Below are 27,296 nucleotides of genomic sequence, written 5' to 3'. Positions count from 1 at the left end.
AATTTTGAGTCAATTGGAAATTGTGTAAAATTTTTGTATTTTTGTATTAGGAATTGTATTATTCGTCTACGAATCACAATTATTGTGAAACGACCTTTGGTCGTAGTTTCGTGACACGGAAATGAAAACTTTATTAACAGGCAAATATTCAACAAACGGAATATTAAGGACAGTGAAACCACTAAAAAATCAATTTATTAATCAATATATTACTTAATTGAAGACAAACTAAATGAAATAAACTCTCTTCTATTGGAATTACGTTCATCGTCTGCATCACGGACCCATTAACTTTAGCGCTAATAATAAGTAAATACAATAATGTGTTCTCGAATATAGAAACAGATTTATTTAATTAAGTATATTACAAGCTAAAAAGGGGACTTTAGAAGTCCACACTATAAACAACACTCAAAGGGAGATTGCACCAGCACACCAACGGTGCCATGGCCTTAAACTAATACATTTTGAAGGTGATGCAGCGAGTCAGCACATTCAATCACAGTTAAAGTCCGCAATTGGGTATAGAATGTTGGTGCAATTGACAAAAAAATATTGTTTAAAAGGCGGTTCGGATTCAATCACTAGAAGCAACAAAATGGCCTTCAGTTTCTTTTTGCTGACGGCCTTTTTGAATGCCATAATGCCGGGTCTGATCAAAATCGCCATTTTTTAAAAATTAATTGGGTACTCAAAATCGACTAATATGACTAAGTTGACTTTCAGTCTATAGAACAAATCATGTGAAACTAATTTGCGATTTTGCAGACAGTGGTGGCAAAATTAAACTCTGTACATTGTTGTAATTTTTTTGTCGCGCTTTTTTTACAAAAATGTTAAAATTTAGAATACTTACACTTGCCTCTTTGCCGCCCTTAATAACTATAATACCTATACATTCATTCTTGGTTTTTTTAGCCATCCTTTAGAGTAATCTCACGTACGACATGTGCGCCGAAGCGTGTATACAAAAATAATATTAAACTTACTAACAGTGGTATTCTCACCTTCTTGTTCTATAAAGCCCAAGTATTTTTTGCGTAAAGTGGCAACCCCGCGTGATTGCAGTTGAATGCAACAAAATGACTGAAAATCGCATGACGTTAAGTCGAAATAGACTGTAGGTACGCCAATGTTTTCTGGTCAAATTAATCTTATCGCACGCTACTGACGTTTGACTAGATAATACACAAATGTATATGGTCTCAAGGTAAACCATAGGTGCTTAAATTTTAATGTCGAAACGGGACCATTTCATGATCTTATTTTTTTCTTTTTGGATGCTTGGATTTTGACAGTGTTCAATCAATGGCCCTTGAAGGGTGTCGAATTAGCAACGTAATGTGGCACATTCGTCCATATTCTCTATATTACAGGACTCAAAAGTTACGTTACCTAGACGATTCAAGGGCCTGACGGCGCCTACTGACTCACACTTTTAGAATGGTGATACCTTCAACAATGCCAAAAGAACCTCGGCACACCCAAACAGCTCTAGATGAAACTGTCAAAGGTTAATCATAGATGTATTCAAATGACCGAAAATCAAGGCGGGTGCTGGACAATTTGCCGCCTTATATAAACCAACGTTACATAAGCTGCCTGCCAAGTTTTTACTCAATTGTTTATAGTTATTTGCCGCCTTCTTTCAATGCGCGTTCTGCGCATTATCTAACGCGGGACCTGCCTAAAATTCTAATATGTTGCTTTTGCACAAGCCCGGAAAGTAGGCAAGAAACTTCAAAATTAATTACGTCAAATTACCTTCTCTTGGCGGCCATTTTGTTGCATTGTCACATACATTCGAGCAATTCCTACGAAAGACGAAAAACAGCGTTGCCAAATCTTGAGCTGAGCATCGGCTAAAATACCCAATAGAGCATAAACAAACCAAATTAAATAGGAAATATATTAATTATTCTATAAATATATATACCTAGGTCATATCCAATAAGAAATTAGTCAATTATACCTTGACGTTGCAAAATGAAAATATACTACATATATAAAATTTGACAATATCAATGAATAATACTATACATTCTTGGGGTGTGTGATTCCACGAATCAGATTTAGCAAAATGGCGTCAGATGAGACGACTGAGATCAAAAAATTGCGCAACGACGCGTGTCAACGACGAAACCAATGCCAAACAATAAAAACGATAACGATGTACAATGTAAGTCCGTACATCGATATACAGACGATCGAATAGTTTAGAATTCCGAGATTCCGCTAATTGTAAATTATAACAATGTCACATTCGGTAAATTTATGTAATTATGATTACGACTAGTCTAGTCTCGCAGTCTATCAATTGTTGACTTATGTGGAGGGTTAGGAGGGGAAATCGCGTATTGCACAACAATTGAAAATGTCCCCCCTGTCAAACGGGCGGCAACATTGCGATGTTGCCGCCCACGCAGAGCTACTGGCAACAAAATAAAGTGAACTGAACACTGTTGGCAGTACTAATCTAGACACCTTGAAATGCATAGACCTGGCAGATAATAATTCAATTAACGGTGACTAATGCTTATCTACGATGGTACTTACTGAGCAGTATGACGAGTGTGAAACTTTAGCGCGTTTAACATGAATATGCTATTAATTACATTTATCTCAACTGTCAGAAAACAGACAGTTGTTTTCAGTCGAAAGAGCGGTGAAAGGTCAAGGCGGCGCCTTCGTCTGTTTTGCGAGTGTTAGTAAAAACTATGGTAAGTTGCTTTGGGCGGAGATGGCGCCACTTTACGATACACTAAGACAATCTGTAAAACGGCGTACTGAAAAACTACTTGGTATTACTGACAGACACCCATATAGGTGCCAGTCAATCTTTCATGAAAATTGACATTTAACCATAATTTCGAATATTGACAAAGGTTTCAAATTTGCACTTATACCAAAAACCCTATAATGTATATTTGATGATATTCAATGATGCATCTATGCGTATGCATACCTAAAAGTAAAGCCAGACTAATATGGTCTCGAAACAAAAAAAACGACTGAGATGGGTGAATTGAAAATATTGATCAATCAGTTGCAAATTTCGCAGGACAAAACAATAAGTAAATTAGCAAATATTTTGATACGCATAGTATGGTAATTTTAAATTGCTGAGTGAATGGTTTTATTTGTTGAACACTCTATGTTCCTGGATTCCCCACAATTTGCACAACCATTTTATGAACAACTTAACATTGATAGTATGTATTATAATAGAAAATTTTACTGACCAAACTAATAAAAATGCGAAACAAATTCGCAAAGCAACCCAGCATAGACGAGAAAAAGGAGAATATTTGTTTCAAATAGGAATAACATTTAAATTTTACTTTTTCATTGACAAGGAAATATTTGTAAATGTGGTCACTTATACAATGCTCACCGATGGGATTTACGAAAGGGTGATAGAAAACCAATTATAATCAATTTTGTGATCGTAAAAACAAAACTAAACATGACCCAAAGGACAAATTTATATTGAAATTTTTGACGCATGCGATATTTATTATCGATACCCCAAAACAAACCAGACGCCCTTCCGCTTGACCACCGATTCGCTTAAGTTACTTTGTACTGTCGGTAAGAGAACACATACTTATACTATTCCCTGTTCCTGCTCAGTCAAGGCGAGTCGCCCCCAGCAAGAATAGCATAAAACCTATCGTCACAAGGTACAAAAAAAGAATTATAATATTAACTAACGATAATAGTGCATCAGACAAACGATTGCCAGAGAGCGACCTCTGACGGCGACTAATTGCCAACCGCGGACACGGCCTGATAATGACCTGTCACGATATCGCTTACTTCCTGACTCTCGAAGATCGTCTCGTGACACATCAGGTCAGCGACATCGCCTTTCCGAGCCTCCGCCTCCCGGTTTTCTAAATTCCGGCTCATTTGAGCGTCTGGTGACAGTGCGATTCCCTGATTTGAACAGTCATCGTAGCCCGAATCCGAACTGCTGTCACTGAAGGGAGTTTTGGGCGTCGGGGTGGCGGTGATGACAGTAGTGACGGATGAAGCGACGAGCACCGTCGTGGGTGCCGGGCGGTTGGCGACAGCCGCCTTCGCTTTAGCTATGCGACCCGAGCAGGGCTTCAGGGTACTGTGGTCCACCATAATTTCATCGTTTTGGCCCCGGTATATCGTACCGCAACAGATCGTTTCCCTGCAAACAAAAACATGAGTGTTATTGAGTAGTTTAGGTGAATTATGCCACGATTGGAACAGTACAAAGGAAAAGTAAGATCAATTTTACATTCACCACTTGAAATTCCCCAAAACTTACTTTTTCCAATAATCCAGATCGATAAAACCGCTAATGTTAAAATGTATCTCGTCCCGTTTTCGTGATTTGCCCTTTCTCCTGCGACTACGATCCTTTGGCGCCTCCACATGGTCTTCGACGTCGCTGGCACCCGGGCTCCCATTGCGCGAGGAGCCCATGCTGAAATTAAATTACTTTATGAGGAACACTATATAGGAAAACAGCAGTGCAACAAACCTTGGCCCGTCTTCAGACAAGAAGTCTACATCGTTGATATCCATATCCTCCGGACCGTCGCTTTTGTCCGAAAGAGGCGGACTATACTCTCTAAAAAATCAACTTTAATATACTGATACGTCACCATAAAAAAAACCGAAAATTTGGTTCCAACTAAAAGCTGGTGAAAGATTTGCTCGATGAACGGTGTTTTCTGAGAGTTTTGACTTTTACTTCAGTTTTTTTTCCTTTATTTTAAGAGTTGATAGCTTTTAAATCGACTTAACAAAATGTAAACTAAAAAAGCCCTTTCTTGATTATTCCACTTGACGGTTACAGAAACGAGATTTTAGAATCTTTTAGCTCAGGTCATAATTTCTTAGCAAGTTTTCAGGGTTACACCTTGTTTTTTTAAAAATACAAATCTGTATTCTTGTCCAGCCCTGATTTAAAATAATACACATACCTCTCAAATTGCTTCTTTTTCATCTTTTCGTTGAGTTTATCTCCATTCAGCTTCCTATTGCGGGTTTTAAACTTGGTAAAGGATTTCATGCCAGGACCTGCTCGTGCGTCCACTACCTGTTTGGAGGGATACCAAAGCTGCATTTTAGTGATTCGAAGCATGATGTTTTGGGGGGGATTAGTCAAATTGACGGTAAGATTGACATGTGCCTGGTTGGGTATTTGGTTAGTTGGAAGGTGATACGTTTGTCGGGGGCGCAGTCTAGAGAATTGGGGTCGAGCGTCAGAGGAAAGTCCGAAGTTGCTGCTGATAATTTATATCTTATAACCGTTATTGAACGGTCACAGATTGCTTGCAAGAACAAACCTATAGTTATGTTTCAGCAATGGTTAGCAACGCTGACTGTCGATTAAATAACTGCGTCTTATACACGGACCCTTTAACTGAGTAATTAAACATTTGTTGACATAAGTTTATAAGATTTCGTTGCTCAAAATCATGTATATATTTCCCTGTGAATAATGAGATATTATCATGAAAGATCTTGTAAATCAACAAGGCCCAGTCTTAATTAAACTTAACTAACAATCGTTGGCTACTTACATGTCTCCAATTCCTATCAGATCCCGCAGGCAGTTTCTTCCAACGCTTCACGAGTAGAACGCAGGCGTTGCAGATCTCCCCTTGTCTGGGGGTGGCCAATTTGAAACATTCCATAAAGTCTTCTTCGTATTTCTTACTGTCGGTGAACCTAGAACTGCTAGACTTGGCCTTGCAGATGCAGCATCCCGTCGAGGACCTGTACACTTTCGGTCTATGGAACGAGAACATGGCAATCGATGAAAATGAACGCGGGATAGTATCTAGAATCTAGTGAACCTGAAAGAAAAGAGAAGTTTGAAATGATATTCTAAAGAAATAAAGCGCAAACGTTTCATTAAAAAAGTACCTGCCGAGTTTTTTTTTGTTTTTCAATAATCTTTAATTTAAAAAACACAACAGCAAAAGACAAACGTCTAGACAGCACGCTTCTGCATGAGAAATATCGAGTTAAACAGAAGACGAGGGGAGCACTACAGTAACATAATAAACAGACGGCAGGTCATCCTAATCCAAATATTCAGATAATATACGCCTCAACGCAATCAACAGCAACCGAAAGATATATTCCCCAACAGAATGTCAATAAGAGAATCAAAACTTAGTTTGTTATCTGTAGGAAGACCAAGGAATCTGGAGAATATCAGGAGGAAAATCAGGAGACGCTACAGGGGATTATTTACACCTTCTGATGTCCGAAGTACAAGTAACACTATTAATATTAACGTTGATGTTCGAACAATATTTAAAACCAAATAAATTATTGATATGATCTAATAGTTTTAGTTACCGATTCACATCTCACAGAGACAGAATAAATTGAAACCTTAGAAAGTGAATAAGTTTTTGTTATTATCTGAATTATCTACCAATCCCTCCGGAAGATATACTTTTCTAACGTCCCAGAGTTTTCAATTCTTCTACATTGGCACCGCAATGTGCTAAAAACGTAGTAGATATCCTCATAAAACAATATCCCATGAGGGATTGACCCCTGAAATTTTTTTGTAGATACTAATCAATACTCCAGTACGCTCTCCCACTCGACAATTACTCAACTTTTCATAATATTAAATCAACTTCATTATTAATTCGCAAATGATCCAAGCATTCCTGGATAATTTTAAAAAATGTATATGGGCATTACCCTTTAAATATGCCATTTTCACTTAAATAATATACAACCCCAGTTTTCGGACAATATGGTGAATGCACCGTCCTCGTCGTAAAATTTAAATAATTCATAAAGCATAAAGCTAATTTAATTGAATGTTATCAGTCAACAACATCTCTCAAGTACCTCGCCAAACAAACTGCAGTTAACTAATGGAGGCATTCACTTCGTCCTAGTGTTAATCATCTTCCTTATCAAACATAATGACCGCTACTTCGCTCCCTGTAAAGAAAGAACTAAACAAATTCCTTACTTCAGTCAATGGTCCACTTTCATTTCAGTTGTAACCACAGTTGGGCGGGCTAAAAATAGATTTGGACCGGTATGATAGCCGACACTGTATATAAATGGGATGAATTAATGCAGTCAGATGACTCGTTTCTTTTGTCGTGTCGGGCGTGTACCTGCCAAAGGGCAAGCACCCATTCAAATAATTAAAAACAAACCGTTTACCTGCGAAGAGTATCAATTCACTTTAAACTATAAATGCAGTATAAACGCACTTGAACCGGTCAACATTTGGCCCGGCCTTGAGGTGTTTTTTTTTTAAATTTAGATAGTAATAATTGTTTTCATATATATCACATTGGTAGGCTCATGAAATAGTCAATGATGAAGCAATTAAAATTGGCCATTGACTTATCACAGTACAATCACTGAGAACAAAGGTCCCTGTGTTTAACTTAATGACATGAAAACAGGCACAATAAAAATATGTTTTTTCATTTGACAAAATGGTGAAGGGAAGCGTGAAATTCCATACCAGCACTAAACACAAATATTATTCTCCTTATCTTCGAATTAGATAATTCCAGGAGGTAAACATGACCTACGGAATGGATAAACTTAGGTATACAAACAAAAAACACTACGTCACCAAGATATGCGAGACAAAAATAGACTGTGCAGTTGTTTATAACATCTTCAATCGTATCAAAACAACAGGGTAATTAATTTTAGGTGTTTTCAGTTAGCTTATGATAAACAAGTTTAACAAAATGGCAGTCGTCTCAATATTAATTCATTTAACTTTAACATTAGTAATAGGATGGGTATTCTTAGAAAATGGTATGGCCCATAGTTTTCCCGCCAAATGCCACGCTGAGGTTGTTCACCCCAAACGCGTGGTGCGCGAGGTGATGCGATCGATCGCACGTAGCACGTTGGAAGTAACAACTTGCAGAAGAGTGAAACTAATTGGGAAATGATGGTGTTACGTTTTGATTGGGAACCCATCTTTAGGTACCTTTGTGGGGGCCAACAATCTTCATTGCTGGCTATACGAGTGTGACGTCATCTTAATATCAACGTTTACCTTGGTATTCCAGAAACCATAATTTGAGAATAACCTAAACTAATGCGCAGAACGGAAACTTTACTCGCGATTTCATGAATTGCCACATGAAGACCGTCACCTCGTTGTCTCAATGATGCATTTCCAACCCTTGCAGGATCTCCTGCCCCATATCTCTTTAATTTTTCTCTTTGAAGCAAGTTGGGAAAGGACCGAACTTAAATAGTATTTAAGATGCAATTTTAACTAAAAGCTAAAGTATATGATTTTAGTGCAACTTATACAGGGTTGCTCATTAATGTGACAAAGTGCGATCTTTCAGTAAACATGAGGTTTAGAAAGAAACGTTTATGATCAACGTTTTTGATCATTAAAAGGTGACTATTTTAAAATTATTTTCAAATGAGAAAGGTCCGTTATAAAAGGCTGGTAAAACCAAATTAATTTTTTTCAATGGAACCCCTCAGTTTTTTTTTAAACCAATTTCGGATTTATCGTCAAATTTTAAGTTGTTTATATAATGGGTCTTATGTAGGAAATGTACAGTTTCCCAATTATTTAGGAAAATTCGAATATTTTGACAGCTGCAACGCCTCACAGAGATCGGTACGGTAAACTAATCGCCGCCAATTTCAGAATTGGTCTGATGAGGCTCTATGAATACCTAATAAGCTACATTTTAACAGGTTGCAATTTAAAAAAAGTTTTCCACAACTCCTGAAATTGGCCTCCAAAGTTGCACAATTTCAAATTTCAATAAGCTGCTTATTTCAAATGAAATATCTCAATTTTCCCAACGGCATCATGTTCAGAATCTAAAGACCTACAACTTCTGTTAACATTATCCTATACCTAAACACAGCCATTTCTAAGTTCCTGAAAATTGTTCCTTTCTGGGGTTCTACATGTTTCAAAAGTTGTACCAATGATGACACCATGGGCAAATGTTATGCAATATATGGTGACTTTAAGGGTCATTTTTACATTTTTTCATAACTATCGATGTTCGTACTATTAATTTCTTTTCAGAATCGCACGTTAATTTTAATGTATTTTTCGTTATTATTATGCCTTTAATTAATAAGTGGATAGACCTTTTCTGGTAAGACTGCAACTGCATTCTAATCGACATGGGGGATAATTTTAGAATTTGTTGTGAATACCTCATTTGCAGAAAAATAAAATTATTTCCCTTAGTTTTACGTATTTTTGGATTCTGAAAAAGATGCTGAGGAGGAATTTGGAACTTTCTATTTGAAATAAAGGATATAATAATATTTAATATATAAGTTATTGAGGTCTGACGTCATACAACTTCAGAGCTCTATTGCGAGGGTTATGGATAATTTTTCTGTATTGACACATGTCAAAATTGAGCTTATTAAGGCTACTTGTATATGGAACCCTACAAGATTGATACCGAAATTCTAAGCAGTTGGGGAAGAACACCAATTTCCGTGAGACGTTGCACAACAAATTTTGTAAATTTTCCCAAATAAATTGGAAATAATAAATTTTTAATATAAGACCCTTTACATAAACTGACTTTAATATTTGACTGTGAATCAAGAAGTGGCAAAAAAAACTGATGGGTTCCATTTAAAATAACTTAATTTCATCCTACAAGACTTTTATGACAAACCCTGTACATGCGAAAATAATTTTAAAATTCACATTCAGTCAGATATCACACTTTGACAAGATGCTGAAGTGGAATGTGCTTAATAATGATCTTAGTAGTAAAGCTTTTCAGAAAGTTATCATGAAAAATATTTGAAAATGTATTAAAGATTCTAAGGAGAATTATACCTATATTACCATCTGACATTCTGTGATACCATATAGGATTAATTAGGAATGTCATTATGAATCTTCAAATAAGACATTCATGTTCCTGTGTGTATTGAAACTCAAACGCATTTAAAATGACAGAATAATTATCGTTTCTCATTCAATTAGATAATGGACAGTATTCGCAAAGAACTTGGCAAAGAGTCAAAGACCAACGTTAATGTGACTGACTTGAAGACTATGTGAACCCTCATCATTTGAAGCAAAGCATCTATACTGTATTTGTAAAAATATTCTATAGAATTAAGAACTCCATTGGTTTGATCTTCCAATGTATTTTGAAAAAAATTGTTTTTGGGTTCTCCTAGGTCCCTGACTAGGATGTATTGGACATGGGGCTGAATTATTAATATGCTGAAAACTTTATTTGTAGGCCAAGTATTTGCCAGATTTGTTTTTTGTTGAAACTCGTTTGACATAAAAGTTAACTGTACATTCTTAACTAGACTCCTAGAGATCCGGTTATGAATGTGGCTAAAAAAGTAAGATGAGCAAAATTTTTAAAAATTTTTTGTAGAATTTCCAGTTGCCCATCACTACTAGACAAGATATTCAAGTAAAATAAGTCTGAAAACGACATTTCAGAGTGTAAGTAACGCCAAATTAACGGCAATAACTTTAAGAAGCATTATAAATTTGAAAGTCTGCAATGCTTTATTCTTAAAGTCTTTTTACTTTAAAGGAAATTTTTGTCATATGCTTATTTTTAATAAAGGACTATGCTCATTGGTATTGTTATTGCAGAAATATTTGCTATTTCACTTTAAATTAGGTATGGAGGCAAACAACTATTGTGTCAATGCTCTCTGAACCACATGGTTACCACCAAGACACTCTAACCCTATTGGCCCTCACATAGGAAGGAGTACTATAAAGGACTATTAACATGAAATAAGGTAAATATAAATTAATCATAATTTCCAGCCTATTTTCTTCACTTAAATAAACATCTTCCAAATTGAGGTCATAACAACAAACCAGTACCTAACTGGTAGGATTGAAAACCAGAATTTGGTTTCTTGTCTATCAATGACAGAAGTGTTCCTAAATTGCTGCATTATTATTTAAGGTACTTAGTGTACCTAGGAACTTGACAAATGCCAAAAAATATGTAGTAATTTCGATTAAATGAGCATTAAAAACCTCCCAAATAGGGCGAAGATTTAAACCTAGAGCCATTTCTCATTAAACATTTGACAAATAGATAACAGCTGATAAATTAATTCCATACATGCCGCCGACGCTTCACGGCCTATTACAGGATGTTTCAGGTAATTTATAAAATTTTTCAATCACCTTGTATTTTGAAATAAAGTAAAGGATCGCTTAGGTTTTGTGTATTAAACGTTTGGTGTCAAGAGCACCCCGAAAATCGGCAAGGCTTCTCAGGTAATTGGATCATGTGGCCGTGTACTGCAGATCGCAGACTTGATCTTGAAGGTTTTTCATATCATTAAATCGAAAAATGCACGTGCAACTAGTGAAAGTTTTGACTACGTGCGAACGGTAGTTGCAGACATGGTCAATTGCATTTGTTGCCTGGGTCGACAGCTTGAGACGCCATGTATATTCTCATAAGAGACAATGCCTATTTCTAGTTGCTTAAAGACTCAATTCGAGTATGTGTTAAAAAGTCTTCGGAATTAATACTGCCAATTTCTACGACCTGAATAAACCTTCATACTAAGGACTGTAACTTGGGGGAGACAAGAACTGACGCCACCACGTTCAATGAAATTATAAGTGAAATACGATATAAATTTATATGACACTTGTTAGGAGATGTTTTACTTACACTTAGACGGCGATTTCCACACAAATCACACTATAAATCTGCGTAATTTTGTATAAAATCCTTTAAAAAATCACACAAACACACTTATCAAACCAGTACAGATGACGGCCGAATGAAAAGACTGTTTACTGCGCAACTGATCGGCGCACCGTTGCAATATTCACCGACAGCTTAAATAATTTACAAATATTATTTGTTCACAAAGGTAATTTTTGGAGGGACTACATCCCAAAAATTATTATTCAAATTTTTAAGCATAAAATTTTAGCCAGACTTCTCATAAAGCGATGAACATCAGTTCAAACTTAAGTTAAGTTAGCAATTTGAGCAACGGCGTCCAAGAAGAAATGCCGAGCGGTGACAACTTCCGAGGCGGCTCTTTCAAATAGCCGTATTTTCAATTCCTAGTTATATTACACCTCTGGCTTAAATCTTTGAATAGCCATTGGATTAAGGCTCTGCTAATTTAGCTGTCGGACTACAATCAAAATCATATCAAATCGTACTATATTTAATCACAAAAAGGAAGAATTCACATAGCCTCTCGTAAAACTGACCTCTGACGGCCAGGCAGGAGAATTACAAGGAAAAACGATTTCGCAACAACGCCTAAAATTTTGCTTCACCCTATTTGCTCTTATGAATATTCACTAATACCGACGGGTTATTATTGCTATCTCTTTTAATACTCATAATTTTTTGAGTTTCGTTACTGCTTATGACTAAGAACATTTTTTGCAAACAGCTGATCGTCCTGTCAGCATGACAAAGGACAAAGGCGAAAACACAACATATATTTGATTATTCGTAAATGTTTCTCAATTTTAAGGCAAAAACATGGCAAATTCGTCTAGTGGTGGTCTTAGTTTTAAGGTAGTTCTTTTAGGAGAGGGTTGCGTGGGTAAAACTAGCTTAGTTCTTAGATATGTTGACGATAAGTTTAATAGCAAACACATATCCACTGTCCAGGTAATTACATCTTCTCATTGAGCTGAGCCCCTCAACAAATTAAGATTATAATAAATCGCCTTACAGGCTTCATTTCTAAACAAAAAACTAAATATTGAAGGAAGAAGGGTGACATTAGCTATATGGGACACAGCAGGACAGGAGAAGTTTCATGCCTTAGGGCCTATATATTACCGGTCATCAAATGGGGCAGTGTTAGTGTATGATATAACAGGTAAGCCTATTGGAGTGTAGAAACTACTCTTACTATTTTACAAAAATTTTTTTAGACCAAGATTCTTTTCAAAAAGTTAAAACGTGGGTAAAGGAATTGCGGAAAATGTTGGGTCGAGATGTATGCTTGACAATCATAGGCAACAAGATAGATCTAGAGAAAGACAGAGTTGTGTCTATTGAGGAAGCCGAAGAGTGAGTATTTCAACAATATGGAGTGTTACAGGTGAATTTTCCATAAGTAAAAATGTAGAATTTTAAAAATTTTTTAAATGTGGTCAAATATATACATACATATATGTGAATATTGAAAAGAACAACCTTTGAAATATATTGTCATTTTATTAGTATTACTTGATCTGAATACAAGTTAAATACTTGCTAAATGCAGGTTTGTGAGCATGCCTTCTTTATCATTATCCTCTCTGACTAAATTAGAGTAATAAATTTTGAAATAAGCTATTATTAAATTCTATATTCTGTTATCAAATTTACTGTCCTCTTATTAAATTTAGTGACTTCATAATTTCCCATTATTTAAAAGTTTCCATTGATAGAAGTTTTGCTCTAACTGTAAAATCGCCCTTTAGTCCCTGCCCCACCACAATACTATTTCAACTAAAAACCTAAAATTTCTATACTAAACCTACTTCTCAATCATCTGTATCTGTAATTGTAACACCTGTAACTGCTGTTTAAAATTTTACCAGATACTCTTTACAGCTATTTCAATGTTAAATAGCATGCTATATCTCTATCTTAGGTATGCAACAAAGGTAGGCGCCACTCACTTCTTCACATCGGCGAAACTAAATCAGGGAGTGGAGGAAATGTTTCTTAGCCTGACGAAACAAATGATCACCAAACAAGAAGAGAAGGAGGCCAATGGCAGCCTGGCGAGGCAAAACTCCCTAAGAAGAAATATGCTTGTTGTTACTGATGATGAAGCTGAGACTGAAGCGCCTACTTCCAAGAGCTGCTGCGGCTCAGGAGGGGCTTGAAGATAAAGAGTGTTAGGTATCAATAAATCATCCATATGTGAAAAACTGTGAGATTAAAATAATTTAATAATGTACTGATCTATTTGAAGCTTTGCGAGTTGGAGCAATAGTAAGAACTGTAGGTAAGTTCCTACTGAATGTTCCTGTTTTAGTTCTTTTGTTTTTTCCAGTATTCTCTGCTTATTATTGACCCGCATTTTGTCTGTATGTATATAGAACCCCTGTGTATATATAGATCATACAAAAATGGTTAGTTTTATTGTGATACACGTGTAATATGTTATTGAAGGTTGTAGTTAATGATGATAAATTAATAAAATTTTGTGAAAAATTCCACTATATTGTGGTATTATTTGATTATATAACTGATGAATTAAGTTCAAAGTCATGAATTTTGCAATTGATGATACCGTAGAAGCTACTGCAATACTTTTCTCAAGTCAAAATTGATATAAGAGTGATTATATATGAACTTGAGGCCTAGAGAAAAAAAAAGGCAAACATTGCATAGAAAGCGTGTTCCTAGTATATTTTTTGAAAAAACGAAACAACAGATATACGTCCTTTGTATTACATGTATACCTTGTATTATATTATTAAGGGCAATTTAGACGTTTCAAAACACAAGGAGCTTTCAGTCTCATGGAAAACATAGACAACAAGTTGCATTCATCAAATAAAACATAATTTACCTATTTTTAAGTACTTTATTAATCACATTTTACAAAATTCGGCCAAATTAATACGACTGGGCGTTGGAACTGGACGTATTTGGTAAGTGTTGAGTTAATTATTATTGTTACAAAAATATAACTGTTTTTAATTGGTTCAACGACACCTCTTGCACATTAAAATTACCTACTTATCCAATAAAACCTATAATCTCGAGTTCAACAATAATTGCCTAAGACAATCAGCTTTATAACTTTCGTTAAATAAATATCTACTATTTACAATAATAATCGATCTTCATATCACACGTGAATTAAGGCTTTTTTTAAGAATTACGGCTCACGTTCCTCTGTTCAAAGCAATACACCAGATATGTAATTTAACACACCAATTTCACAACTCCTATTACATGGTTTTGTGTCTTGCACAGGAGGAAAAATCCTGTTTTCTCATTTCGTAGGAGCGGAGCCTCCGCCTCACTGTGGGAACTGCTAAATTCTCAGATATGTCGTCTTGTTCCCCTCTGGTCCGATCAGCTCTGCAAAAACCCATACGATCATGATAGTAATACATAAATAATAAAACTAGCGTGGAAGGATGAAACTAGTACAGTCTAAAGGTTGAAGATGGGAAATCCACAAATACTTTGTATATAAAAGAACAAATGCGCATGCGCTAATATCTGAACTCCGAATCAAAACTTCAGCTATTTCTCAAAAATTAAGTAGGGCGTAGTAATAATTTAAATAACAATTTAGAAATAACTGAAGGAAAAAACGAAAAAGAAAAAATGTACTTTGCAGCGATGTGGAAGTCGATGTAGCATTGTTACAATTTTTTGGCAACTAAGGAGCTAAGCTATTTCGACAAAATTGGAGAAAATGCTGATATCATGGCATCATAGGTCTTATACAAGTATCACCAGTTCGAGTGGAAATATAAAGATTGTACAAGGAAGAGAATATATCATAAGTTTTAATGTGCCTCCGACAAAGATCCATGAAGTGGGCTGCGAGGCTAGCGGTTGACGTGGGCGGAGTCACTTCAGTGATACCAGATTTCTCACTGTTTCAGAATTTTTACTAATATAAGTGCTAGTGATAAACTAATAGTTTTTCTCATTTATTTACATTGCTGCTTTTTACCCTGACATTAAAAAAATCCATCGACACGAAGGCAATGAAATCAATACTAAATAATCTAAACATCGAAGTGGACATATCGGGCGGCCTGACTCCGCCCACATGAGTCGCTACCCTGGCAACTCACTTAGTCGGTCTTTGTCGAAGCCATATTAAACCTTATGCGGTCCTTCTCCTACATGCGTAATTATTATGTTTTTATTTTAACTGGTGATATCTATATACGCTATAAAACTTTTCCAACGTCTTGGGATAATTTCTATTATTGTGACGAGATATTGTCTATTTCTGGTTAATATAACTCCTTAACAATCCAGATAATTCGAAAATACCTATTACAAAAACGTCTCTGAAAACTCACTTGGCTTCTATTCTGGTCATGCGCTGCTTCAATTTGGCCTGACTGGCCGAGAATTCGGCCAAGAGGCGTGCCAACCTGGTCTGTATGTTCTCCACTACGTTCTCCAACTTTTTGATGCTGTCCTCCATGGAATGTTGCGTTTCCTTAGCGCGCTTGAAAACGTCCTCATCCAGGAGGCCGTCTTTGCGGAGCAACTGGCAGCCACGCTCGATTAGAGTCGCTTTAGCCTGGTGACAATTTTAACAAATAGCAAACTATGAGATGTGATTGTGATTGAGATTGATGTTACCTCGGGATAGTCAGCTAAAGCTACTAGAAGGTCGTCTTTGGCTAAGCAGAATAAGTCAGAGTAACCCAGGGAGCGGACATTGGCGGTACGGCGATTGCCAGTCCGATTTCCTGCGATATCCAAAACACTGACCTAAGGGAAAGAAGAACTAGAAAATTTGATTATACGAAAATGGACCGTAGTAGCAGCCATGTGGTACAATCCTTTCTCCATTAATTCCTGAACTATTTGGTATGATCGTACCAAGGGGTTTAGGTCGGTTCAAATACGTTCAAATGTGAACTAACTAAAATTAAATTCTTCTAACTGTACAGGTATGAGGGTAGTCCCAGAAGTACCCGATCTGACATATAGATGGCAATTTTTTATTATTAATTTACCTACATTACAAAGATCTAACTTAAAAAAAAGTTTATGTCTAAAGTTTGAGGGTGCTACGTTGATTTGTATTAGTTTTGAAGCCGTTTTAGTGAACGTTTTTGGAGATTTTGTAGACAACGAAAAACTGCTTATTAATACTATGATTCAATGCTTTCATTTGAAAAGGTTTTAGTCTTTTCAACATCAAAACAGCGTTATATTCTACTTTTGTAGGAATCTGGCCCTTTGCTAACAACTGTAAAATATTGGGTGGCAGATTTTAAACGCGGTTGTACGAGCTGTCAAGTCGAAGTCCGCAGTGACTGACCCGATGACACTCCAAATCTGACCATTTCAGAAATTGTATTGTAAATCCAAAAAACTGCAGATATAATAGGTATTTCACAAAGTACTAGACATAGTATTTTGACCGAACAAATAGATGTTAGAAAACTAGGCGTAGGATGACTAAAAGCAGCGGAGTGAAGATGTCTCAAAGGAATGTTTGGCAAAGCTTCGCAGCAATAAAGCCGAGTTTTTGCGTACATTTATAACCATAGACGAAACATAAGTCCATATTTTCACACCTGAAACGAAACAGTAGACAGAACAATGGATTTAAAGGGGAGAATTGGCTCGAAAGAAAGAGAAAATCGTTTCATTCGCAGGAAAGGTAATGGTGTCAGTTTTTTAGGAGGCACATAAGATAATTTTTATTGACTATCTCTCTAAAAGATAAAGAATAAGCGGAGAATATTATACAAATTTATAGCAGCATTTGAGTGAAGAAAGAAGGAAAAAGCAGCTGCATTTGGAGAAAAAGAAAGTCTTGTTTTATCAAGACAACGCATCATTCAACACTTTCGTCATCTCAATGGTCAAAATCAATCATCTTGGATCCGAACTTTTTCCTCACTAACCCTATTCGCCAAATGTAGCCCTCTTGGATTATTTTCTATTTCCAAACTTGAAAAAATGGCCCGATGGAAAGAGATTTGCCAATAATGAAGGGATAAAGTCCGAGTTTGATGTCTATTTTAAAACATTCGAAGCTTCCTACAATAAACAGGATATAGAAGTTATAGATCATCGCTGGGAAAAGTGTATCAATCTCAAAGGAGACTGTGTTGAGAAACAATATAATACTTTCCAATTTCTTTTTTCGTTAAGTGTTGTATCGGGTGCTTCTAGGATTATCTTTATAAAACTGTTTTAATTTGAATTAATCCCTGAAGATATAAGATTTAGATCAGAGGCGTACTAAATGAGATTTTCGACCTACCATCTCAAGCTGCATGTCGAAGTTATGCAAAGCACTAAGTCACAAAAATCCTCAAAAAAATGTCGCGAAGGAGTGCGATCTAGGATAGACATTTCATTTGGTGATTTCCAACTTTAAGGTATTATAGTATATATGCAAAAATTTCAAAAGCCATCCGATTTAAATCAGAAGCGTACCACTTGGAAGTTTTGCAACGTCGGTTTAAGACCCTTGGCGAAGTCGCAAATCGAATATAGAACATTGAGTTCGAAAATTCGTTGTTCGAGAAAAGAAAAAGAAAACATGTCATTTTGCTCATATCAAACTATATGTTTGTAGTATTTGTGATAAAATCCCGATGAAACACTCGATATAAAACGGAGCATATGCAGCTGGGAATGTTGAAATTGCAAAACTCGTTTCCTCAATCGCTTTAAAAATAAATACAATAAAATCAGAGCTATTCTTAACGAGCAGTAGATCTCAATTTGGTGTGCATCCTGTACCGATTGACTACTAAGAAAGTTATCCGGTTGTATATACATATATATATATTGAGGGTCTTACAATAATAATTTGAATATAGCACAATAAGGATTAATTGAGAAGGCGGGGATAGTTGAAGTGAGAGAATCAGAGGCTCCGAGGTGTAGCTTGATTTGATTATCATTCTATTCTATTCTAGATGGGAACTGTAACTTTTGATTTATTCTTATGAGTGTATATAAAGACGAATTTTGGGATCCTACTGAAGACATTTTCGGTCAATGACAGATAACACTTTTTACATTATCGACTTTAGCTAATACTTACTAGTTCGTTTATTTAATATTTTATTTTATAAAACAGTGACGCAAAGATGTTACCAAAAACTATGAGACATTTCAAAATTTTTATAGTGTTTTTTTTTTAAGACACATGGATCGGAAAAACAACATGACACGGATTCGAAAAGGATTTTACCAATTCCATAGGGCAACTTTCTCGTTTTGACTGGCACAACGTTACCCTCAGGTAGAAAAATTGAAACGAAAATGTCTACTTTCTTTGTGGGTGAAGGAGCAACCCCAACGAAAGAGCAAAGCCTATCACTTTTCACTTAATATCATGCAACCTTTTGGTACCCCCTTTCTATCTCCCTTCTTTAGGGAGTACTGTTCTACGGACGATCTTTACCTCTCCGAAGACACTGCCTGCTCCCAGCGTCGCCAAGACAGTGAACCCATCATCTGCAACTACCTGCAGCCTCCCTCGTTTCACGATATACATCTCTTTCCCCACATCACCTTTTCGACATATGTAGTCGCCTGGAGAGAACACCTGCAAATAACTGCTGTAAGTAGCTGTAAAATGGATTTGAAGATCAATTACAACCTGCAGCCTCAGCTTCAGCACCAGAGCCTCCAAGAGACCAGGCTCGCAGTCTTGGAAAATGCGCACCTTACGCAATGTCTCTAGATGGACGCGAATGGCAATCTCGGCTTTGAGCTTGTCTGGAAGCGCCGAAAGGACCCGTTCCTCATCTAAAGCTCCACTCTCCTGCCACGTGTAAGCGAACCATCTGCAAGAGATTATTTAGTTTTCTTGCATTAAACACAAGGTTCAACACACCGTATAACGCGCGCTTCCAATTCCCGGCCCACCTTCCGGAAGGCCATGTACTGCTTCACGCCATCCATCCTGTTCTGGAAATCTACTCTGGCAACGTTCATGTTGGAAATCATAGAGCCAATGTTGCCTTAAACCGAAAATGATCCAACACCAAAACTAATAATCTATTAATACAAACGACAAAATTGCTCGTTATTATCTCAAAATTCTTTTATCTTTAAAGAATTTCGTAAAAAATAAAATTAAAAGACTAAGCTCCATATTAAAGATACACTGCCTTTTTGGCTGTTATGCACATGGAGTTTAGTAAGTGCAAGCAAGAGGTAAATAGGCGATTGAGGAGTGCGAGGGAGACAGACAACGGTTTCCCTCTCCATTGTTAACGATCAACTAGCGTGGTTCACTCACAAGCGGTACACCTTAATCTGAAGGTAGATGTAGTTCTCCTTGATTTTGGAGGCTGCAAATTACGTGAGTACATTCTATTTTATATAATAAATTAAAATTTTTGACATTAAAGACCGAAGGTACAGAAAAATTTATATTTTCTAAAAAAGAGGTTTATAGAAAGTGCTTAAATCAACAACCCCTTCATGCTGAACAATACCCGAGATGATCATAGAATTCCCTACGAACATTATTTAGTGTTCGGCGTAATTGATTGACCGGCACCAAAGATTTTTTGCCGCAATCCTGTTAAATCTAGTGCCCGATCTTACTCATATTGTAATTTTTTTTAACCCCAGAGGAAGACATCACGTGGAGCTGAATCAGGTGATCTAAACGGACTACTGAATATTCCCAAATCCACTAATTAGTCGACTAGGGAAATTTAGATTTGAGAATTTCCGCACTGCAGGGTCCTTGTGAGCAGGACAGCCTCTTGTCGAAATCAAACGTTTTCGGATGTTTAGTTTATAAATTAATAGTTTTTCATCCCGTCGTTCTTTACCTCCCTTTGTTACACCAACTTTTTCGTTTCAATCCAAAAAAAATCGGACCGCCTCTGATCATATTTTATGTTGATGTTGCATCGCTTTGATGCATACGATTCGGATGTACGACGCACATGCAAAGATTCAAACTACAAACTATATGTATTTTACCTAACTCTATTAACTTTAATATGTCACTTAGGGTGTGGTTCTTTCCACCATAGGTTTTGCGTCTGGGGATGTCTTTAGGGACCATATTACGCGAATGCATACAAAACAAAATCTTCGGGTTCTTTCAGTTTTAATAAAAAATTTAATCCATCGATTCGTCTTATACAGGGTGTCATCAAATTTGATGTCTTTGTTTTACAACTCTGAAAAACTTTTTTACAAATAAATCGATTGCGCCATTTTTGTTGAACATTACCATTCATAAATTTCTATCGTTATCGTTTAAATGGAATAGTTTCGTCAACAAACGCCCGAACAGATTAAAACCTAACGAATATGTGCCGTGACAGAAATAACGACAGTATGAAATTGCGTCTTTCGATTCGATTAAAATCCAAGAAGAATTGTGGTTTGGGCAAAATTATAAGGCTCGGACATCCTCCAGAAGCAGGAACCCTCTTTCAGTAATGTTTCTATTCGATAAAACTTGGAAACTCTGTTTTTCAAATGAGCTTTAGAAACCACAACTAAAGACACTACTAAAGCAACTGGAAAATAGCTGATCGCGAACTGCTGATGAGATCGCTAGACATGCGTGCGCAAAGTGTACTTTTCTCATTCTAATAACAGGAAGACACTTTCGTGTTCCGAATAATCTCTGTGTGTTTTCAACGAAAGAAAAAGTAAAGAACGTTTGGTTGAAACGGGGCCTAAGCAGTTGACAAGTGTCCTCCCCAATTTTTGAAACACCAAGTGGTGCGCAGTAAAAATGAGGTGCGAAATTGTTTTGAGGTTTAACTTAAAGCATTTTAAATGTTTCTATTTCAATTCAATGCGAGCGATTGACGCTATCCGTATATTGTTGAAAAGGTACTTCACTTCAACCGAAAGCATCGTTTTCATCTTTAGCGATCGAATACCCTATAACGGTAACTGCTGTGCTTTTCTCATCACTTGTCAAGCAGCATAGTGTATTTAAATAAAGGGAAGCTATTTTCTGCACTAGTTGCAATTACAATGTCACTAAATCGAAAAATAAACATGAAAAATAAAATCGCAGCCGTTGCGGCTAGACGGCTGTTGACCGAAATGCCGACTATTATCTGCAATTGAATAGCCTTTAACATCGTTCGAAAACTCTCAGTGTTTTTTTTAAAACAAAGGGAGGTCAGTGCTCTATTGCTGTCAAGTGCTTAATGCTGCAGTTACGTAGGGTTTATCAGGGACGTATGTTAATGCAAATTACAAAATATGGGTGTATTAAGCACCTTGAATTTTATTTATAAACTTAAAGCTATGTAAAACGTGCACAGCATTTTTATTCGTAATTTTCCATATGTTTATGAGAGGTCGTCACAATTAATTTCGTCGACGAGCCGTCACTGTCTCCGAGTGGTGGTTTAAAACACCTTTCATTACGGACGAGTGGTTAAACCGAACGTTAAAACGTCAATAGCACGTGACACGCTAAATCCCGGGGGCTTAAACCGAGATCGATCCCTAGCGCCTCAGATTAATTTACCTTCAGGCCGCACGTAACGAGAAATTGTCTACTTACCGACGATCGTAGCGAAAATTAAAACTCCGGCCAAGAAATCGGCCACAACGAAGAGGTACTCGGCATCGTTCTCCGGCACCGGGGTTTCCCCGATGGTGGTGAGAGTCAGTGTCGACCAGTAAAAACTGTAAATATATTGGCGCGCCAAGGTCGAGTTCTTTGGTCCGTCCAGGTTGTAGACCCAGTTGTCAGTACCGAAACCTGATTAAAGAAAAGAGTACGTGGAAACGCCACCAGTGGCGTTTGTTCTCCTTACCGATGGCGTAACTGATGGCGAAATAAAGGCACGCATTCCAATGGATGAGCACCAGGATCGCGAGTACCACTTTGCAAATCCTGAACACATTGGGGTAGTTGGTGTCCGTTTCGGTCCGTTCGAACCACTCCCAGAGACGGGGTAGTTTGAACAGTCTGTTTAGGCGCACTATCACACTACACGGCACTTGGACGATACAGTCCAAGGGCGGCCACCAGTAATAGGCTAGGTCGGTGGGAAGTACCGCCAACAGGTCCGTTTTCCAGGATTTGGATTGGAGATAGTGTGCGCGCAGCTTCTTGGGATCCGTTACCAAGAGGCCTTGCTCCAAGTAGCCTTACGGCACCGACCACAATAAAAACAATGTAATTACGAGGTTAAATAAGAGGGGATAGGCAAAAAACAAACAGGGGATTGGCTTTTTTTTACGTGCACGTTGCGGTGTGTTTGCCAACACTTTAAGAAAATTGTTCCGGGAAAATATCACTTCTGGTGGCTTTCCCCTCGGTGCGCTCGGTAAAAAATTAGCCCGAGCGAACGCTGGCTAAATATTTATTTTCCTCATAGCTGCGCAATTTTTTTCCTTGAAAATTTTTTTTTTCTTTCTGCTGTCAGTGCAATGAAAAATTGAGGTAAATAGTGGCAACACGGCGGCTGGATTTTGTTTCTTTCGACATGGCCGTTACACCGGAAAAGGTACGAATATCAAGATTTCTTGCTGGGGGAAAATGTTATTAACCGAAAGGGGACCATTAATTAACACATTTTTTTATCCCAACTGGAGCCCTGCATTCGGGATGCCTTGGTCACTTCGGCAGAGCACATCATTGGGACGTCCTAAATGCGCAGGTGTGCGAAGTTGCTCACATTACGAAAAGGTCATACACACAGAGTCATCCGTGGAAAACTTGACCTCCGTAACTTTCAAAAACAAGAGCTTTTTGGAAAATTTCCAAAATATGTCAAAACAGCTTTTGAGGGGGGTGAATTTTTATATAAAAATCAACCCCAGAACTTCACTCTTCAGCGCATCACAGCAAACATTTTAAAAATTTTAAGACACCAGGGGTCATGTGACATCTCAAATTCGAGGTCTGTCAAAACTATTATACATACAGTGGTGTGATGCGATTTCAAATTTGTCCATCATTATTTGAGAGGAACAGGTATAAATATCGTAAAATATGCGATCCGAACTGAATTAAATAATACGTAAACGATGATAAGACTTATGCGTGATAGGACTTTGATTTTTTTACGATTTTGTGCCCACAAATAATTTTTGTTTATATTTATTTATTTATTCTTTTATTTTTTGTTATTATTCTTATTTTTTAACCAAAAACTGTGAACGCAAAATCGGAAACAAATTCTTTTCTTGTCATAAACTGGTGTTTTTTTTTGTTGCTTTCATACTATTTAACTCAGTTTGTATTGCGTTTTTTTACGATACGTTTAGCTGTTTCTCCCAAGAACTAATCTATAGATTACTCCATTGAATGTATAATTTATCTAAATATTACAGACATTATTCGTCACAGTCAGTCATACAAAAAACGGGTTAGAAACAAACTTGCATTGAGATACAGTGGTTTAAAATGTTGCTGACTGGGCAAAATAAAAATCGCATATTTTATGTTCAGTACGATCCATTTAAGAAAGAAACACCCTTGGAATTTTTGCATTTATAATTTGATTTCAAAGAACCAAGGCTCAAAAGAGGGAGACAAAAGCTCTATTTAGGCTGTAAAAATTATTTTCTAACTCACTCAACCAAGGGTTCCTGTAACTTCTTTTCTATATCAAAAAGCGGAAAAACGAATTGGGACGTTTTCTGGGGAAAATAGGCACGCCACTGAATTCATATTTGTTTAAAACGGGGACGCATCTAATTTCATAAAAAAATAACATTTATTAACAATTTCAGACAAGTTTATGTTATAGTTACAAACAATATTATTTATCAAGACAGCCATAAAAACAAATAAAAAATAAAATAAATATACTAATAATTTTCTTATTTTCTTGATGTTATCAAATTTAGTAAGTCACAGAAAATGTATTGCATGTACTTTACTCGAAAGCAAGGGATGTTACTTTTCTCGACGAAATTACTGACCTCGCCTGTAAAACCTTTTGCTAGATGGGCTATCATAAATATTAAGACACAATGGATCTTGCAGGTCGCGGACCAGGACCGTTTCAGGTCCTTTAACGATAAATCTAATCAGATCTAACGGAAAGAAGCTCACTCTCTATGTGAGTGTAAGTGTTCCCTATAAATGATTTTTGCTAGTTTAGATGAAATTTAATTCTGCTCAAAATTGATTTTCGGCCGCGCAACTTTTCCATCTCTTGCTGCTTATGATGGTGCCGGCTCAGACTTGCTACGAAAATAGTCCCAGAAATACCCGACCTAACATACAGATGACGATATTTTTTATTAAACACTTTCCTATTTCATAAAGGCCTAAACTTAAAAAAGCTTGTCTGTAAACTTTCAGGGTGCTCCGTCGATTTGTGTTTGTTTTGGAACCATTTTGTGAACGTGGAAAAAATTGGTCATCAATACGTTTCAGTACTTTTATTTAAAAGGTTTTAGTTCATCCAACAGCAAATCGGAGTTAGATTCTTCTCTGGGAGCATCTGGCCCCTCATTAACAAGAGTAAAATATGGGGTGGCAGAGTTGAAACGTGGTCGTGCGAGCTGCCAACTCGAACTCCGCGCGAACCTATCGACATTCCAGATCTGACCATTCCAGAAATTGTAGTAAAAATCTACAAAATTATACTCGAAAACTGCAGGAAAGGCGATAGCGTTCGTTTTTTTTTATTACATGGGATAATTTTTATTATTTATCTCCCTAAAAAAAGACAATAAACGGACAATATTAAACAAATTTATTGCAGCGTTGAGAAATGTGGAAACAGCGACCGCATTTGACGAAGAACAGTCTTGTTGCATCAAGCTAACGGACCCATCCACACTTCCGTCATCACGATGGTCAAAATCAATCAACTTGGTTTCGAACTTTTTCCTCGTCCATCCTATTCGCCAGATTTAGTCCCCTCGGATTATTTTGTATTTCCAAACTTGAGAAAATGACTCGGTGAAAAGCGATTTGCGAATAATAAAGAGTTCGATGCCAATTTTGAAACATTCGACGCTTCTTAGTGTAAACAGGGTGTAAAAGTTATAGAACCACGCTGGGAAAACATGTTGAGAAATAATGTAATATTTTCCAAAAACGTTTTTCATTAAGTGTGATGTCGGTTAGTTCTGGATCTATCTTCTTATTCATACTAAAAATAAACTAATGAAATTCTGTGCAAATTGGATCAACTTTCCATTATCGTCAATTATTTCAAAGTTACAATTAAATCCGTCCCTGTATCGATTGGAAGGATAACCGGGAGGAAACAAAAGCCTTGCCGTAAGTGTCAAACCCAATAAGAGTTACGAGCGGCGTCTGGGAAAAACCGAATGGGCCCTAATTAGCCTCTATTTGCCCCGGTTAAGTGATATTTGCCCGGACAAACAACCCCCGGCACGCTATCCGAATGACTTAATTGAATTGAGGCTTGATTAATTCGCTCTAATGTCCATGTTTTTATGTTCACTCACCTTCGTGTGCGTGCACCAGGGTGTCCAGCATGTAGATTGCGTCACACAGGTAGTCCAGCGACCACCACAAAGTGGGAACGTTGTTGTTGAGCTCCCAGAAGACGGCCCTGCCAAGGACGAAGACCACGTTGTAGAGCACCGCCAGGGACACCACAATGAGCCACTAAAATATCGGTTGGTTATAAGTGGTGGTTGCACGAAGGGCCACCTTTAAGGGGGCCCACCCACCTCTTTCACATGAAGAATGGACACGATCAAGCCGGCTCGATAAAATTTCCTTAAGTGAGCTTTAAAAGTGAAAGTGCCACTCATCATCATAGTTACTTGGGCAGGAATAAGGCTAATCCGCTATCAATGTGCCGTATTTATTATGAGGCTTATTAACTGCCTATCAAATTCGATTAAAGACAAACAGGGAGGCGAATAATAAGTTAGATAAGCCCGAATTGCTATATCGGCACCAGATTAAATAATTCATTAATACATTACATATCAAAAAAGTAAATAATTAAGTGGAGATGGCAACATTTCCATGAAGTTTCATGAGCGTTCAAGTAGTGAAGACCACTACCGTGGAAATCCTGGATGGATTCCCAGCGAGCGCGGGGCTCCGCGTCCCGAAACATGTTTGCGGTAATGTTTCACTTGTAGAGTGGTCCACATTGCAACGCTCGAAGCGTGGAACAATATTTTGTTACAAGGGGGCAAACAAGTCTATATGAGGCTTAACAAATAACGCCCTTAGCTCCGATAATTTCGCGCCCTCTTGGGCTATCTCCTCCTCATATATTTTTATCGAAACTTCAAGCGGAGCATATATACAGGGTGATTCATTCAGAATGAGAGAACGGACAGCTGGATATACTACGTGTCCAACGGTCACGGTTGGACAACACTTGCCTTATCCGAAAGTTGATAATTTCGTGCATACAGAGTGTCCGTATTTTTTGTAGCAGGATTTTAACCACGTGTTCCACGTATGAAAATAGTTTTAGTTTGCTACATAAACTGTACTCGAGAAATGCTTTGTTAAAGAAATACTGGGGGTTGAAGTTTTATATTTTTTCCAATTTAGCTTTTATAGCTCCTAAAACTTTTTAGATATTTGGCTCAAGTTCTGAGGATAAATTACTCTTTAGAGTCTATATGATTAGATAATACTTGGTAATGGTGCAAATCTACACAATGTGATAT

General features: G+C 37.0%; 3 protein-coding genes and 1 long non-coding RNA gene across 5 annotated transcripts in view; 2 read left to right on the top strand and 2 right to left on the bottom strand.

The window, feature by feature from the left end:
* Positions 1 to 189: 189 nt before the first annotated feature.
* Positions 190 to 5,795, bottom strand: LOC136339939 (SIN3-HDAC complex-associated factor). The gene is made up of 5 exons (XM_066283579.1): positions 5,568 to 5,795; positions 4,965 to 5,080; positions 4,520 to 4,609; positions 4,304 to 4,462; positions 190 to 4,183 (listed from the first exon to the last, which is right to left on the bottom strand). Exons 1-5 carry the CDS (start codon positions 5,793 to 5,795, stop codon positions 3,766 to 3,768), a joined length of 1,011 nt encoding a protein of 336 aa, XP_066139676.1. The 3' UTR covers positions 190 to 3,765.
* On the top strand, positions 2,626 to 6,336 carry LOC136339948 (uncharacterized). Its single transcript, XR_010732227.1, has 2 exons — positions 2,626 to 2,720; positions 6,184 to 6,336. It is a non-coding gene; the product is annotated as an uncharacterized lncRNA (long non-coding RNA).
* Positions 6,337 to 12,358: 6,022 nt separating this feature from the next.
* On the top strand, positions 12,359 to 14,200 carry Rab21 (RAS oncogene family member Rab21). Its single transcript, XM_066283583.1, has 4 exons — positions 12,359 to 12,647; positions 12,714 to 12,861; positions 12,917 to 13,055; positions 13,624 to 14,200. Exons 1-4 carry the CDS (start codon positions 12,516 to 12,518, stop codon positions 13,859 to 13,861), a joined length of 657 nt encoding a protein of 218 aa, XP_066139680.1. The 5' UTR covers positions 12,359 to 12,515; the 3' UTR covers positions 13,862 to 14,200.
* Positions 14,201 to 14,548: 348 nt separating this feature from the next.
* Positions 14,549 to 27,296, bottom strand: part of CngA (Cyclic nucleotide-gated ion channel subunit A) — a 47,811-nt gene continuing 35,063 nt past the window's right edge. For both annotated transcript variants that reach the window (XM_066283568.1, XM_066283569.1), the window contains 9 exons: positions 26,103 to 26,265; positions 22,478 to 22,813; positions 22,222 to 22,422; positions 19,558 to 19,684; positions 19,321 to 19,507; positions 19,123 to 19,266; positions 16,326 to 16,457; positions 16,037 to 16,263; positions 14,549 to 15,071 (listed from right to left, as the gene is read on the bottom strand). In XM_066283568.1, coding sequence (XP_066139665.1) covers positions 14,939 to 15,071; positions 16,037 to 16,263; positions 16,326 to 16,457; positions 19,123 to 19,266; positions 19,321 to 19,507; positions 19,558 to 19,684; positions 22,222 to 22,422; positions 22,478 to 22,813; positions 26,103 to 26,265 — 1,650 coding nt within the window. In that variant the 3' untranslated portion in view covers positions 14,549 to 14,938. The remainder of the gene's footprint in view (positions 15,072 to 16,036; positions 16,264 to 16,325; positions 16,458 to 19,122; positions 19,267 to 19,320; positions 19,508 to 19,557; positions 19,685 to 22,221; positions 22,423 to 22,477; positions 22,814 to 26,102; positions 26,266 to 27,296) is intronic.

The sequence above is a fragment of the Euwallacea fornicatus genome, chromosome 7 (assembly GCF_040115645.1).
Source record: "Euwallacea fornicatus isolate EFF26 chromosome 7, ASM4011564v1, whole genome shotgun sequence".
Taxonomy (NCBI): Eukaryota; Metazoa; Arthropoda; class Insecta; order Coleoptera; family Curculionidae; genus Euwallacea; species Euwallacea fornicatus.
Note: the sequence above shows the minus strand (reverse complement) of the source record. Positions and strands in the feature narration are given on the sequence as shown.

What these genes read in the sequence shown, in the direction of transcription:
- LOC136339939 (XM_066283579.1), bottom strand. Translation starts at nt 5,795, where the DNA reads ATGTTCTCGTTCCATAGACCGAAAGTGTACAGGTCCTCGACGGGATGC. An exon ending in CTGATAGGAATTGGAGACAT is followed by an intron (nt 5,081 to 5,567) that starts GTAAGTAGCCAA and finishes CCCTCCAAACAG; the next exon opens with GTAGTGGACGCACGAGCAGG. An exon ending in GATCTGGATTATTGGAAAAA is followed by an intron (nt 4,184 to 4,303) that starts GTAAGTTTTGGG and finishes TTTTGTTTGCAG; the next exon opens with GGAAACGATCTGTTGCGGTA.
- Rab21 (XM_066283583.1), top strand. Translation starts at nt 12,516, where the DNA reads ATGGCAAATTCGTCTAGTGGTGGTCTTAGTTTTAAGGTAGTTCTTTTA. An exon ending in AACACATATCCACTGTCCAG is followed by an intron (nt 12,648 to 12,713) that starts GTAATTACATCT and finishes ATCGCCTTACAG; the next exon opens with GCTTCATTTCTAAACAAAAA. An exon ending in TCTATTGAGGAAGCCGAAGA is followed by an intron (nt 13,056 to 13,623) that starts GTGAGTATTTCA and finishes TCTCTATCTTAG; the next exon opens with GTATGCAACAAAGGTAGGCG.